The 14,708-nt window shown below is 44.4% G+C and overlaps 1 protein-coding gene across 1 annotated transcript in view; it reads left to right on the forward strand.

The window, feature by feature from the left end:
- THADA (THADA armadillo repeat containing) overlaps nucleotides 1–14,708 on the forward strand; it is a 312,573-nt gene that overhangs the window by 253,350 nt on the left and 44,515 nt on the right. Inside the window, exons 32-36 of the mRNA XM_060169844.1 lie at nucleotides 3,122–3,501; nucleotides 4,047–4,165; nucleotides 4,537–4,609; nucleotides 8,927–9,080; nucleotides 12,692–12,823. Of these exons, the coding sequence (XP_060025827.1) occupies nucleotides 3,122–3,501; nucleotides 4,047–4,165; nucleotides 4,537–4,609; nucleotides 8,927–9,080; nucleotides 12,692–12,823 (858 nt within the window). The remainder of the gene's footprint in view (nucleotides 1–3,121; nucleotides 3,502–4,046; nucleotides 4,166–4,536; nucleotides 4,610–8,926; nucleotides 9,081–12,691; nucleotides 12,824–14,708) is intronic.

The raw sequence follows: 14,708 nt of genomic DNA on the forward strand, positions 1-14,708 counted from the left end.
TATGCTTAATGCATGCTTATGGGATTATACTGAAGTCCACAGGCAGTGGAGGCCAAGAAGTCCCAAAGAAGCCCTTCCTGAGCAGGTGCCCCATGTCCCCTATCTTTGGGGTTGTGCCTTCAGTCCTGGGCTGCTTGATCATGTCATCTTTCCTCAAGGTCTTAAAGGAAGCAAGTGTGTCTGGGTGCCTAGCTCTTGAGTCCAGCGGACTATACACTCCGCCTGGAATACCTGTAGCAGGTTCATCTGAAAATTATCCAGAATGACCAAGACAGTTCTTCCTGTTTTTAATTATGTTTTAAAGAGCATGTCTCTGAGCCATGTTTCTGACTCCTAGCCTAACAAGTGAAAACCCTTTTTGATACAGTGTTGTCCTCAGGTAGCAGTGGGTGGGAAGGTTAGGAAAGTGACACCTGGAGATCACTGGAGTGTGGTCTTCTCATTTCTAAATTATACTGGGATTAGGTTTTTAGGCATTGAAAATAGAGATGATGACACAAAAGTTGAGGATCCTGACACCTGGGGTTTTCCCTGCTGCTTTGCAAAGAAGGCTGCCCTCCTGCTGGAACTTAGACCTCAGCAGAGTCTGGGTTAAGAGCAGCGGTGTGTCTGCAAGCACAGCTAGCAGGTGGGGGGTGGTGGCCTCTAGGGGCACCATCATATAGGAGCCCAAGCCCCTCTTCTGCCTTTCTGCAGAAACTTCTTTTTTTTTTTTTTAATTAATTAATTTATTATTTATTTTTGGCTGCATTGGGTCTTTGTTGTGGTGCACGGGCTTCTCATTGTGGTGGCTTCTCTTTGTTGTGGAGCACGGGCTCTAGGCGCACAGGCTTCAGTACTTGTGACTTGCAGGCTTAGTTGCTCCTGCAGCATGTGGGATCTTCCCGGACCAGGGCTCGAACCCATGTCCCCTGCATTGGCAGGCGAGTTCTCAACCACTGAGCCACCAGGGAAGCCCCTGGAGAAACTTCTTTTTGAAACAGTTTGATGTGTAACAGGAATAGTCTATATTTTTATTATTTATTATTCAATAATTCCTGGATTATTGCAAGCCTATGTAATATTTCAATTCCAAGTGAGTTTTTTCCAACTGTTACTTTAATCTTTTACATTTTTATTCTGTTTGTGATCGTTTTCTAGGAGTCAGTAGTGTTCACTGAGTTATGAGATATCTAAATTTTAGCAAGGCATTTGAAGTCTCTCCTGATGTTCTTGTAGATAACATGTGAGCAGAATGGTAGAGTTAGGAGGATTCATAACTGGGGAATACCTAGACCCTAAGGGAGCTGGTTAATGAATTGATGAGAGCTTGAAGTGGGGTGGGGGGTGGGGCAGGCAGGGAGCCAACTATAATACTCACCAAAGCCCTCTGTCCTCCACTCTGGTCCAGTCCACATCTTTAGTGATAACTTACAGCCTGCCTGTCAAAATGAGGTTTACCCAGCTTCTATTGGATGATGAATGTGCTGTATGAAGAATCTGGGTTCTGGGAGGTACCCAAGACTCCTTCCCCAGCCAGTCCCCCAGTGCTGCCAGTTTTATTCCTTCGATGCTTCTCAAACGCATCTTCTTCCTGTCTGTTCCTTACTTTACACCCTCATCATTTCTCTCTTCCACTACTGCAGTAGTTGTTCAGCTGGTCTCCCTGCCTCTAATATTGGCCTCTCAGCAATAAGAACACTTCAGTGGACATGTTCACCTGACCTTGTTGCTTAAAATAACCCCTCAATGGCATCCCCTTGCCTGCAGAAAAATGTCCAAGCTCCTTCACGTGGCCGAGGAGGTTCCCCATGTCCTGAACATGCTGCTGCTCTAGCCTCATCTCCCGCTGTTCCCCACCTCGAATTCTGTGCTGAGGTCAGACTCCCTATAGTTCCTCACGTGGTCCATTCTGTTTTATGCCTTTGAACCTTTGAACCTTTGCTTTGAACCTTTGCTTGGTGGTTCCAACACATTCACCTCTCTCTGCCTCTTTAAGACTCAGGTGATCACTTCCACCACTATATTAGAATCACCTAGTCATTCATTTCTCTTTCTCAAATTAGAATATAAACCTCCCTAAAGGCATTATTCTTATTTCACTTAGCACCCAGCACATAGTAAGCAGGCAATAAATATTTGTGATCAGAACTGACAATACAAAAAGATCTCGGCAATCTAAAAGGCAGACCATAAAATTTAACAGGGATCTGCTTCGGTTTCAAACAAACAAAGAAAACAAGTCTTGATCTAAGTCCTGAGTACAAGGTGGGAGATGGATGACTCACCACTGTCAGTGGACCATGTGAAAAAAAAAAAAGGCCTGCGGTTCAGTTGACTTTATGCTCCACATGAGTCAACGGTGTGATACAACTCCAGGAACCTCATGTGAGAACAGGGCAAGCAACAGTCCTGCTGCTCAGACCACGAGGGAGAGTCGTGTGCCCTTGTGTGGCGCCATGCCTGAAGAGGGGTGAGGCACATCCAAAGGAAGGTGGCTTAGAACAGTGAGGGAGGGTGGACCCCATCATCTGGGGGCTAGTTGAAGGAAGAAGGAGTGTTTCACCTGGAGAAGACAGAGGGGATATAATAACTGTATTCAAATGCCTAAAGGGCTCAAAATGCAGAATTGGGCCACTGAGTGGAAACTCCAGAAAGAACTTTGTGGCAAATAGATCTATTAACAGTGGAACAGTCTGTCTTGTGAGCTCCAAATCACTGTAGGGTTCTACCAAGAGCCTCAGAGAAAAGGTGCTGTAGAGGGGATCTGAGCCCCTGAGGGAAGCGTGGACTAGATGTTCTTTTATCCTGCTCAGCTATGAAGCTTGAGGATTCAGGAGGTCACTGAGTTTATATTTATTGACTATTAGGGAGGGATGCCAGGAGCACATCTTCTGATAGGAATGCCTTCTGTCACTCTAGGGGGAAAATCATGAATTACCTAAATAGAAAGTGCTTCTGGGCCAGAAGTCTGAAGCTTAGTGGCCTAGTCACTTATTACATGGTTAGTGTGAAATCTACTCAGGAATGACGTCTGGTTGTCCCACCCAGGGTGTGCAGAGTCTTGTGTGTTCACCTGTGTCCTTTTGTGGAAGTTTGAATAAAGTGATTGCCTCTTTTCCTTTGCTTTTTTGTTTTTTAGTTCTAGAGCATCTTGGCTTCTGGGAGGAAGTCAGAAGGATCATCTTGGGATCAGAGTTGATAACCGGATTCCCCTATACCTTCACGGTGCCAGGCCTGCCCCAGTACCTCCAGAGCCTCACCAAACTGGCCATCGCTGCAGTGTGGGCAGTAGCGGCCCAGGCTGGAGAGCAGGCAAGGGACGTTCCCATCTCCTTCTCTCGGCTGTTGGAGTCTTCCTTCCCTGAAGTGCGCCTGCTGACGCTGGAAGCCCTGTTGGAAAGGTTCTCAGCAGCAGCCTCGGGACTAGGAGAGAAGGGACTGCCGCCCTTGCTATGGAATACGGGAGGGACATTCTTGATGTTGGCTGTGAGGGAAAGTCACCCAGAATGCCTCTGCAAGGTGAAGTCTCTGGTGTACTGACCATCCCTTTCCATTCCCCACAGTCTTTGGTGAGCCCACTGGAGTGATGAGGTCAGGAGGCAGGATCGGTTTTGGCATCTCCAGGATTGGAAGGAGATTCAGCATCCAAAGGGCAAGGACTCTCGCACGGTGCTTGGCATGGCTTCATGCATAAAAGAGCGCTGAGAAAAGTGTTTGATGATAATGGTATTGATGACAGAGATTAACCAAAGATAGAGATTGAGAGAGTAAGCAGTCTTTGCTGACATGGCTCTTTGGGGGCAGATGGTCACCTGGAAAGCATGATCAAAAGGAAAGGGCACTGACCTAGGAATATGGCATCTACCCTCTGATCCCAGTATGCCACTGCTCTAGACTATCTTGGTCTCGCAAAGCTATTAAGGGGGAAAAAAGAAGTCAGTGGGCGCTTTTTGAAAGATAGAATCCCTTGTTGGTACAAATGATTATTATTTAGATTCTGCAGACTTTTCTGAGGTGTGTGTGTGTGTTTGTTTGTTTGTTTTCCATGGATCTGGCTCACACAGATACTGAAAATTCTCCATTGCATGGACCCCAGTGAGTGGCTTCCTCAGACAGAGCACTGTGTCCATCTAACCCCAAAGGAGTTCTTGATCTGGACAATGGATATTGCTTCCAATGAAAGGTTTGCCTCCAGTGTTCCCTGTGCAAACTTGGTACAACACATGGTCCCATCAGTCAGTTATGTAATGAACTTGAGCATAGCCCAGCCTGTGTTCTAAGCCCAAGCAATAGAATGATGTCAGAGTTCCCCATTAGTTACCAAAAGGTAGTTGCTTCCGGAGGCATTTGTATAGCCACAAGGTAGAGATTTCTAGTAGTATTCACAGCCACATGGATTACAGACTACCTGTAAAAACCATATGTATATAAAATGTTCGATTTTATTTATGTATGTATTTTCATATTTATTTATTGAAGTATAATTGACTTACAATATTATATTAGTTTCAGGGCGATTATATGTTTTGTGTGATTTCTGGCTGACTTTCCTAGGTCTGAAATACAAAGTGAAGCTCTGAGACTCGCCTCCAAAGTGATTGCCCACCACATGCAGACGTGTGAGGAGGTGAGGCTGATTTCCCCTGTTTTGGGGTCTAGATTTCTGTCGTCTGATTTCCCTGGAAGGTGTCAATAAAAGTAAACTGTCCCACAGGCAGAATCTCTGTGGCATATGTGTGTAGCTTCTACAAAAATATCATTCGTGTTGGTTTTTCACTCTAGGTATAACTTGGGGAGAATTTTCTGAGCACCATGTTTGGCATTTCTTTTCTCTTGTTCTGGGCACATTTGATTTGAGTCCATGAGGGTAACACAACCTCCTTCCTCCAGGACATACGTGCATTTATGCCCAAACTCCTTGTTTTTTCCTGTTTTTCTCGCTAGACTCTTCATCTAATGAGGGAATGAGTAAGTCAGTTCCAAGGATTGCAAGTCACTAGGATTGCATCCTAGTCAACTATGTATGAAAATATATCGCTAAGGCTTAAATATCCCCCCCAAACGTGGTCCAGCTGGCTTTGCGTGGAGGCCCAGATGTGTCCCACCTGTCTTAGAACATGTCTTTGGGGGTGGGGTGGACCTAAAGTAATCAAAACAGCTTCCTGGGGAAGAAAAGGGAACCCTTCTATGCTGTTGGTGGGAATGTAAATTAGTGTAGCCACTGTGGAAAACAGTATGGAGGTTCCTTAAAAAACTGAAAATAGAGCTACCATATGATCCAGAAATCCCACTCCTGGGCATATATCCAGAAAAGATGAAAACTCTGATTTGAAAAGATACATGCACCCCAGTGTTCATAGCAACACTATTTACAATAGCCAAGACATAAAAACAACCCAAGTGCCTATCAACAGATAGTTGGCTTAAGGAGATGGGATATACACATACAATGGAATATTACTCAGCCATAAAAAAGAATGAAATAATGCCATTTGCAGCAACATGGATGAACCTAGAGAATATCATGCTAAGTGAAGTTAAGTCAGACAGAGAAAGACAAATATCATATGATATCCCTTATATGTAGAATCTAAAAAATAATACAAATGAATCTATATACAAAACAGAAACAGACTCACAGACATAGAAAACAAACTTATGGCTACCAAAGGGGAAAAGGAGGGTGGGAAAGGGATAAATTAGGAGTATGGGATTAACAGATACAAACTACTACATATAAGATAGATAAGCAACAAGGATTTACTATATAGCACAAGGAACTATATTCAGTATCTTGTAAAAACCTATAATGGAAAATAATCTGAAAATATATATATATAACTGAATCACTTTGCTGTACACCTGAAACCACTGTAAGTATAGTTGAAGTAAATCAACCATACTTCAATTTAAAAAAAAAAAAAAACAGCTTCCTAGAACGATGCCTTAGGACAAATACTTGCATACTTAGGGGCATATGAGAAAGATGCCACCATCAGAGAATTATTATAAACAGAAGGCAGTCAATACCACAGTAAAATTACCTGAAGATCTTGGTTTCACATCACCACATTGTGATCGTGGCACCATAACATTGTGGATTCCTATTCCTATGCTCCAGCAGCCCTGAGAGAGGTACTGGGGGTACAAGGATGAAGACTGGAGGGCAGTCTAACGAGAGAAAAGGAGCATTAGATCATGATATTAAATGATACTCTAGTAGGAAGGAGGCTGAGGGAAAGCAGAGGCCGGAGGGAGTGTTGGCAGAGCTGAGGAAGACTTCACATAGGAGATTGTTAAATTCAGAGAGCCTGGGGCTGGACAGAGAGAAGACCAGAGGGTGAGTACTAAGCAGATACACAGTTTCTCTGGGTCTGTCATTCGGAGGCAGGCCAAGGGGCCAGAGCCAGGTGGTCACTAGGAGATGCAAAAAGCTAAAAATAAAGTCATGTGTGTGTCTTGGGGAGGATAGGAGGAGAGTTTGTAGGAAGGGAGAGGATTTGCTTAAAAAAACTACAGCCTGGGGCGGGGGGTGGGGGGTGGGGAACAAGTTCTGAGAAAGTAGTCACAGGACAGCCTAACAAGTCTGTCAAAAGACAGCGTTCTCATCTAAAGCCATTTTTAACCAGTTGTCATGTGCATCTCCGAGGCACTGCTTGGTACTTGAATGAAGTGATATTTGAAGAATATTGGAAATTTTTCAGGGAGAGAAAAGTTAACAAGTCAGCAGCTTCCTCATGATCTAAGACACTGATCAGTTCAGTTCCGTAGATGCTCATAGATGATCAGAGGAGCCAGTAATCTCATTTTGAACATTTAAAGAGGCTTAGCTGATAGGGGAAGTAAAATTTATTTGCGACAATAATCCCCTTTCTAGAAAAAGAAAAGAACCAGAGTTTAAAAGATGGAAACAACCCAAATGTCCATCAACTGATTGATGAATGGGTAAATAAAATATGGTATATCTATATAATGGAATATTTTTCAGCCATAAAAAGTAATGAAGTACTGATACATACATCCTACAGCATGGATGAGCCCTGAAAACATGCTGAGTGAAAGAAATCAGTCACAAAAGACCACATATTGTATGATTCAATTTTTTAACCATTTTTTATTAAAGTATAGTTAATTTTGATTCAGTTTTTTATATATATATATACTTTTTCAGATTCTTTTCCATTATAAGTTACTACAAGATACTGAATATAGTTCCCTGTGCTATACAGTAAGTCCTTGTTGTTTATCTATTTTATATACAGTAGTGTGTATATGTTAATCCCAGACTCCTAATTTATCTCTCCCCTTGCCCATCCACCATCCCCTTTGGTTACTGTAAGTTTGTTTTCTATGTCTGTGAGTCTATTTCTACTTTGTAGGTAAGTTCATTTATACTATTTTTTTAGATTCCACATATAAGAGATATCATATGATATTTGTCTTTGTCTAACTTACTTCACTTAGTATGATAATCTCTAGGTCCATCCATGTTGCTGCAAATGGCATTATTTCATTCTTTTTTATGGCTGAGTAATAGTCCATTGTGTATATATGTCACGTCTTCTTTATCCATGGATAAAGTCGATGGATACTTAGGTTGCTTCCATGTCTTGGCTATTGTAAATAGTGCCACTGTGCACATTGGTGTAGCATGTGTCTTTTCCAATTAGAGTTTTCTCCGGATATATGCCCAGGAGTGGGATTGCAGGATCATATGGTAGTTCTAGTTTTAGTTTTTTAAGGAACCTCCAAAGTGTTCTCCATAGTGGCTGCACTAATTTAAATTCCCACCAACAGTGTAGGGGAGGGTTCCCTTTTCTCCACACCTGCTCCAGCATTTATTATTTGTAGACTTTTTAATGATGGCCATTCTTACTGGTATGAAATGATACCTCACTGTAGTTTTGATTTACATTTCTCTAATAATTAGTGGTTTTGAGCATCTTTTCATGTGCCTGTTGGCCATCTGTATGATTCAGTTTATATGAAATGTGCAGAACGGACAAATCCATAAAGACAGAAAGTAGATTAATGATTTAGGGCTGGGCGAGGGGGAGCTGACAGGATGGGGATGATAACTAAAATATACAGGGCTGGGGCTTCCCTGGTGGTGCAGTGGTTGAGAGTCCGCCTGCTGATGCAGGGGACACAGGTTCGTGCCCCAGTCGGGGAAAATCCCACATGCCGCGGAGTGGCTGGGCCCATAAGCCATGGCCGCTGAGCCTGCGCGTCCGGAGCCTGTGCGCCTGTGCTCTGCAGTGGGAGAGGCCACAACAGTGAGAGGCCCGCGTACCGCCAAAAAAATAAAATAAAAAAGTATACAGGGCTTCTCTTTTTGGTGATGAAAATGTTCTAAAATTGACTGTGGTGAGGGTTGTACACACATATCTGTGAATATACTAAAAATCATTGAATTATGTATTTAAATGGGTAAATTATATGGTATGTGAATTGTATCTCAATAAAGCTGTTACTATAAAGAAACAACAATAGGGCTTTGTTTAAACAATAATGTTAGTTAGGATGCTGCTTTAAATGTAACAGAAACTCAAAAATACAATGGCTTAAACCAGAGAGAAGCAGTCCAAAGCAGATAGTGATATGACATTATTGGGCTCCCCGGCCCTTCTACCTTGTTGTTCCGCTGTCCTTAATAAGTGGCTTCCATCTTCTGGTCCCAGATAGTTGCTCCAGCTCCCATCATCTTGTCCTTGTTCAACTAGCAGGACAGAGAAACCCAAGAAGTGAAGGTCACACATATTTCCTTACATATTAGCTGAAATTGCACAGATACCACTTTTAATGGCATCCCATTAGTCAGAACTTGATCACGTTACTCCCCGATGCAAGGGAGCCTGGGAAACGCATATGTAGCTCATCCCTAATTCCATGTCTGCCCATGTCGCGTCTTCTGAACTGCTGTATGTATACTTTGTACTTTTAGACCAGGGACTTGGTGGCCCCCAACCTGAAGCAGTGGGTTCAGTTGGTCCTCTCTTCTTGTGAAGATCATCTTCCCACCGAGTCCAGGCTGGCCGCTGCTGAAGTTCTCACCAGCACTGCACCATTTTTCCTCACCAACCCCCATCCCATTCTTGGTAAGTGCGCTGAGCCGCTGTTGGGTAGGGGGGCGGGGAGGTGTCCATCGTACCAAATGCACTAAAAGCGTGAATAGATGCTCTAGGTTAAAAAAAGAAGGGAAGATGAAAGATGACAGCGTACACCATACCTTTACATCTTTCAAAGATCTTCCCACCCTCTCACTCTCTTACTCTAATCACTTTTCACCAACAGCCTCTCTTTTTTTAATATAAATTTATTTATTTATTTTTATTTTTGGCTGCCTTGGGTCTTTGTTGCTGCACGCGGGCTTTTCTCTAGTTGCGGTGCGCGGGCTTCTCATTGGGTGGCTTCTCTTGTTCAGAGCACGGGCTCTAGGCGCGCGGGGTTCAGTAGTTGTGGCACGCGGGCTCAGTAGTTGTGGCTTTCGGGCTCTAGAGCACAGGCTCAGTAGTTGTGGCACACGGGCTTAGTTGCTCTGCGGTATGTGAGATCTCCCCGGACCAGGGCTCGAACCCATGTCCCTTGCATTGGCAGGCAGATTCTTAACCACTGCGCCACCAGGGAAGCCCCACCAACAGCCTCTTAATTGGCCTCTTTTCTTTCTGTCTTGTCCCCCAAGCCATTCTCCTTATGCTTCCAAAAGCCTCTGGGGTCTTTCTGAAATACAGATCTGAGCATTTTCCTCCACTGCTTAAAGCCTTTGAGTGGGTGCCCATTGCCTTCAGGATAAAACCTAAATGCTCTTTAGCCTGGCTCAGAAGGCCCTTCCTCTTCTGTGCCCTGCCTGCTTCTCCCTCCTCACTGGCCACCACTCCCCATGCGTCATCAGCGGAGAACAGTTCTCTAAACAAACTGCTGCTCGACTGACTCCTGTTGGTCTTTCAAGACTCAGCCTAACCATCACCTCTTCCAGGAAGCCTATTGCAGTGACCTTGGTGAGAAATAAATGGGACAGAGTGAAGTGCGGCCTTGAGGAAGAAGAAAGGCCAGGCTCTAAGGCGTTTAGGAAGTAGAATCAACAGGACTTGGTGTTGAGGTTAATATAAAGGGAACATTCAAGGATGACTTCCAGGCTTCTGGCTTAAGTGACTAGGAAGACTGCTGGTTCCTTTCACTGAAAGTAGTTTTAAGTTTAAGGCATCTTTGGACTTCCCTGGTGGTCCAGTGGTTAAGACTCTGAGCTTGCACTGCAGGGGGCACAGGTTCAATCCCTGGTTGGGGAAGATCCTGCATGCCGCGCAGCGTGGCCAAAAAATAAAATAAAAAAAGTTTAAGGCATCTTTGGGAAGTAAAGGTAGAGATATTTTGAAATCAAATAGATGTACAGCTCCAACCATATTCTCTACCTTCATGTCTCTTTCCTCACTGCCACGCCCTGTCCTTCAAGAGTAATAATTAGGAAAGAGCATCATATCAATGGTGGTTGAGAAAACCGAGCTTTAGGAAACCCAAAGGAATTGAAAAACCATAGGGGTTTTTGTTTTAACTTCAAAAAAATTTTTTTAATTGTAATGTTTTGTTTTAAGCATAGGGTTTACTGAAAGGAAAACTCAGGACCCAAAGCCATGTCTGAGTCCTGGCCCTGCCCTCTCCTGCCGTCTTACCCCCATATTAACCATGCTGAGAGATTCTCTTCCATCCATTATGGGAATTCTGTTTTTGTTCTCCTCTTCCATGCCCAGCCCTGGAGAATAAATCATGGTCCCTGCATCCGGGGAGCTTTCAGTGTAGTTGTGGAGAAAAGATTTACAGAATAAAGAAAAGAACTGCTTTTTCAGATGGTGGGATTCAAATTCTAAGTGTTATCGGAGTTCAGACCAATCAAGTGTCTCACGTCTCTGGATCTCTCAGAGAAAGAGTTGTCTTTGGTATCTTCATACATCTTTCTTCTAAGTCAGCGGTCCCCAGCCTTTTTGGCACCAGGGACTGGTTCCGTGGAAGACAGTTTTTCCACGGACGGGGACGGGGTGGGGAGAGGGTTCAGGCGGTCATGCGAGCGGTGAGGCGGGGATGGGGAGCGGCTGATGCAGCTTCGCTTGCTCCCTTCCTGCTGTGCAGCCCGATTCCTAACAGGCCCCAGACCCGGGGGTGGGGACCCCTGTTCTAAGTGACTTTTAGGCATCTTTTCTATACCCAAAGGGGGACTGAAAGGGGACCTGCTACAATTTTGCTTTAATCATTGGACCCAGAGGAATAAGAGCAAAGGTTTATAAACTTTGGTGACACTTCTCAGGGAAGGTAATATCATTTTGCAGCACATCTTCTGGGTGACTTTGGCTGCTCTGACCCTGGTTCATAGCAGGAAAATGTGTGTGGAATAATGTAGAATTTCTGAGTGAAACTGAGTCCTGGGCAAAAGCCATTGGTTCATCATGAGTTGCTGGAGCTGCTTAGGGCATCACAGGCAATGAGGAAGGAGGTCGGCAGTGGCTGGCGGCCTGCAAGAACATGAAAGACAGGCACAGAACTGAGAGGCAAAGGACATAAAGTGCATGGGGACAAGTCAAGGGCAGACCGAAGTCATTTAAGGAGAAAGAAAAATTGAAATGGACTAAAGAGGGAAGATTGATGAGGACCTTAGCGGTATAAGAAAATGTTAAGAAAGGGAAATTTGAAACCCTAGAGAACAATTAGAATGGATAGATTCTGAAAGACTGAGTAAAATTTAAAACCAGATTTATAACAGACAGGAGAGCACAAACCCCAGAGGGAGCCATTGCTGCTCTCAGTATGACTAGAGCATTGGTGGCTCTGATATTGGGCTCTCTGTGGACAGATGAGGGAGAGGGTGAGCTAAGGAGAGCTCTCAAGGCAGGGTTGGTTCCCCACTGAACATCAAGGGATGATGAGTGGTGGTCTTCCGTGGCAACCCACCCCACCTGGACAGTATGTGTCCCTCCTTTGAGGCCCTGCCCCCTCTCCCCTCACACAGTCCACCTCCCATTACACCAGTCTCCTGGGACCTTTCCCTGTGGTGAGTCACAGCCACGTGTTTCCAGCCCTGCCTTCTCCTTACCTTGTGTTCTCCACTTGATGTCCCTTTCGGTTGCTCAGGGGCAGACACTGTCTGTTCCTGGTCTCTGGTCCCCAGCAGCACAATGCACAGGGACTTGATAGGGTCCCTGCCCAGGGGCAATGGCAGTCAGGTCGTGGGCCCTGCGTAGACGTGGCACAGGCTGGTGCCTTTATCATGGTTCTTTGCTTTTTTCAATTCTTGCCCCCCAAAGCATAATCTTGATTGAAACTTTGCTTTCAGAATTTATAAGCTGAAACAGTCACTCAAATTAACACTGGGCTAGTTTCCCCAAAGCACTCTTGATGCATAAAGTTTCATTCTGAGAAGCATGAGTCATTGACTAAGGCCCGTTGACAGCTGGGCCTTAGTCAGCCAAGGCCGTACCTTCTAGGGGGCCTTGCCTGGGGCTGGTTGCCTCCAGAAGTGTTTCCTATTCAAAAGGACACTTTCAGACCTGTCCCCTTAGGGTCCTCTCTCTTCTGGCATTTATCTGACTCTCAAGTCTCCCTTCCTTGCAGTACCCACAAAAAAGAAGTAACTGTCGCTCATTCAATACTGGATGTGAAGCAGTATTTGTACCTGCTTGTAAGTTGCATCCTAGGTAATTTGATTTCTTTTTGGCCTTCTTAGGACTGCAAGATACGCTTGCTCTCTGGAAATGTGTCCTCACCCTCCTGCAGAGTGAGGAGCAAGTAATCCGAGATGCAGCCACAGAAACCGTGATGACTGCCATGTCACAGGAAAACACTTTCCAGTCAACAGGTACCTCATTCTTATCTTTCTTTGATGCCTGATTGCTCTTGGCCAGGGGTTGGCACACTTTCTATAAAGGGCCAGAGAGTGAATATTTTAGGCTTTGTTGGCCATTCAGTCTCTGTCTCAACTCTGCCATTTTAGTGGGAAAGTAGCCATAAACAATAGGAAAACAAGTGTACGTGACTGTGTTCCAATAAAGCTTTATTTATAAAAACAGGTGGCTTCCCAGATTTGATTTGCTAACCACAGTTTGCTGACCCCTGCTCTAGGACATCATAGAGAAAAATTGCTTTCAGAGGTAGAAATGTAGTAAACAGTGCCTTTTGTTAGTTACATTGACATCCTTCTTAAATAAGGCCAAGTCTGGATTTTCTGTGTGGTTACATAATCCAGAGATCTAGATCCATCAATTTGCTCCTCTGTGCATTTCTACACATAAAAGAAACAGATGCGTGTCAGTCAAGTTGCTCCTCTTTGTGCCTTGGCTCCTCATTGGGTGGTGACGTTAACCCAGGGGGCAGGAGGGGAGTGGAAAGAGGAGCAGCCTAGGTGGGTAGTTCTGAGCTCATAGCCACTCAGTTCATAATATGAGCTGTTAGGGCCCTGGGCCCTAGTTATCTGTATGCAATGGCAAATGCTGTGGAAGCAAAAGGGAACTCCAGGCTGCAGGTGGAAAACGAGCTGCTGGGTGGAAGGGATGGGGCTAGGTGGAATAGAAGCAAGGTCACACCTCTGGGCAAATGGCTGTCTGGGAGGGTGACCACTCTGGTGGACTTGGATTCCATGCACTTGGGGCTAGGTGTCAGGAAAAATCTCTGGGTCAGCCATCCCAAAGAGAAGTAAGAACACCATTTTGAGACAGGTAGTCACAGGCTGAGCAAAGACGTTTACCTTAATGGACAGCAGAATGGGAGGGGAAATAGCCATACAGTGTTGGTAACTGATTCGGGCCCCTCATTCCCATGGGTAGGGTTGTGGTCCCTGGAAGCTCCTCTTAGAATGTGCGAACATCCCCATACCTGAGTCCTCCGTTGTAATGGTCTGGGCACTTTCCTCTCCATGTATGCAAGGAGCTGGTGTCTTAATAATCTCCCAGTGATACTACTCCAGGGCACATTTAGCCAGGATCAGCTTGGCCTCTCAGTGGGAAAACATTCAGATCGGTGCTGCGAGTGCTGTACTAGCAGCCTTCTCCCCATCCCTGTCCACATACCTAAAATTCTGCCATTAATGATTCATTCCTTTTTCCAATTGTGCATTTTCCTTAGAAGGACACACGGAGCACCGAGCAAGTGCTCAGTAAGCATTTGGTGGAACGTAACACTCACTAGACTTCTATAGGACCCTCTCACCAAAGATGGGAAAGATCACTTCATGGTGGAATTCATAAGTGGACTTCTTCCCTCCTAGTCTTGAGGGCTTTTGCCCTGCTACTTTTATTTCTTTCAGAATTTTTCCCAGTTCATTTATAGTAAAACTATATTACCATGTTCTCCCTCCTTCTGGTTTGAATTTTTTTCTCAAGAAATAGAAATCAGTAATTATATTTGGAGTGCCCTTTGCGTGTGAAATTCCATGTGTGAAAGCCTCTGAGGGAGTAAGTAATGTAAAAGCCTACTTGTCTATCTTTGTATTCCCTATCTTGGTCCATAAAAGAGAGTCTGAGGTGTGAAAAGACAAGAATTCTGTAACAGCTAAACATAGTATGTTACCCTGGACCAGATCCTGTACTGGAGGGGTGAAAAGCCATACAGGAAATTATTAGAATAGCTGACAATATTGAAATATTGTCTGTAGATTAAAATCAATATTAAATTTCATGAATTTGATAACCATACTATGGTTTTGTAAGAGAATATTTTTATTCTTGGGAAATACACAACTGAAATAT

This window comes from Lagenorhynchus albirostris, chromosome 13, assembly GCF_949774975.1.
Source record: "Lagenorhynchus albirostris chromosome 13, mLagAlb1.1, whole genome shotgun sequence".
Classification (NCBI taxonomy): domain Eukaryota; kingdom Metazoa; phylum Chordata; class Mammalia; order Artiodactyla; family Delphinidae; genus Lagenorhynchus; species Lagenorhynchus albirostris.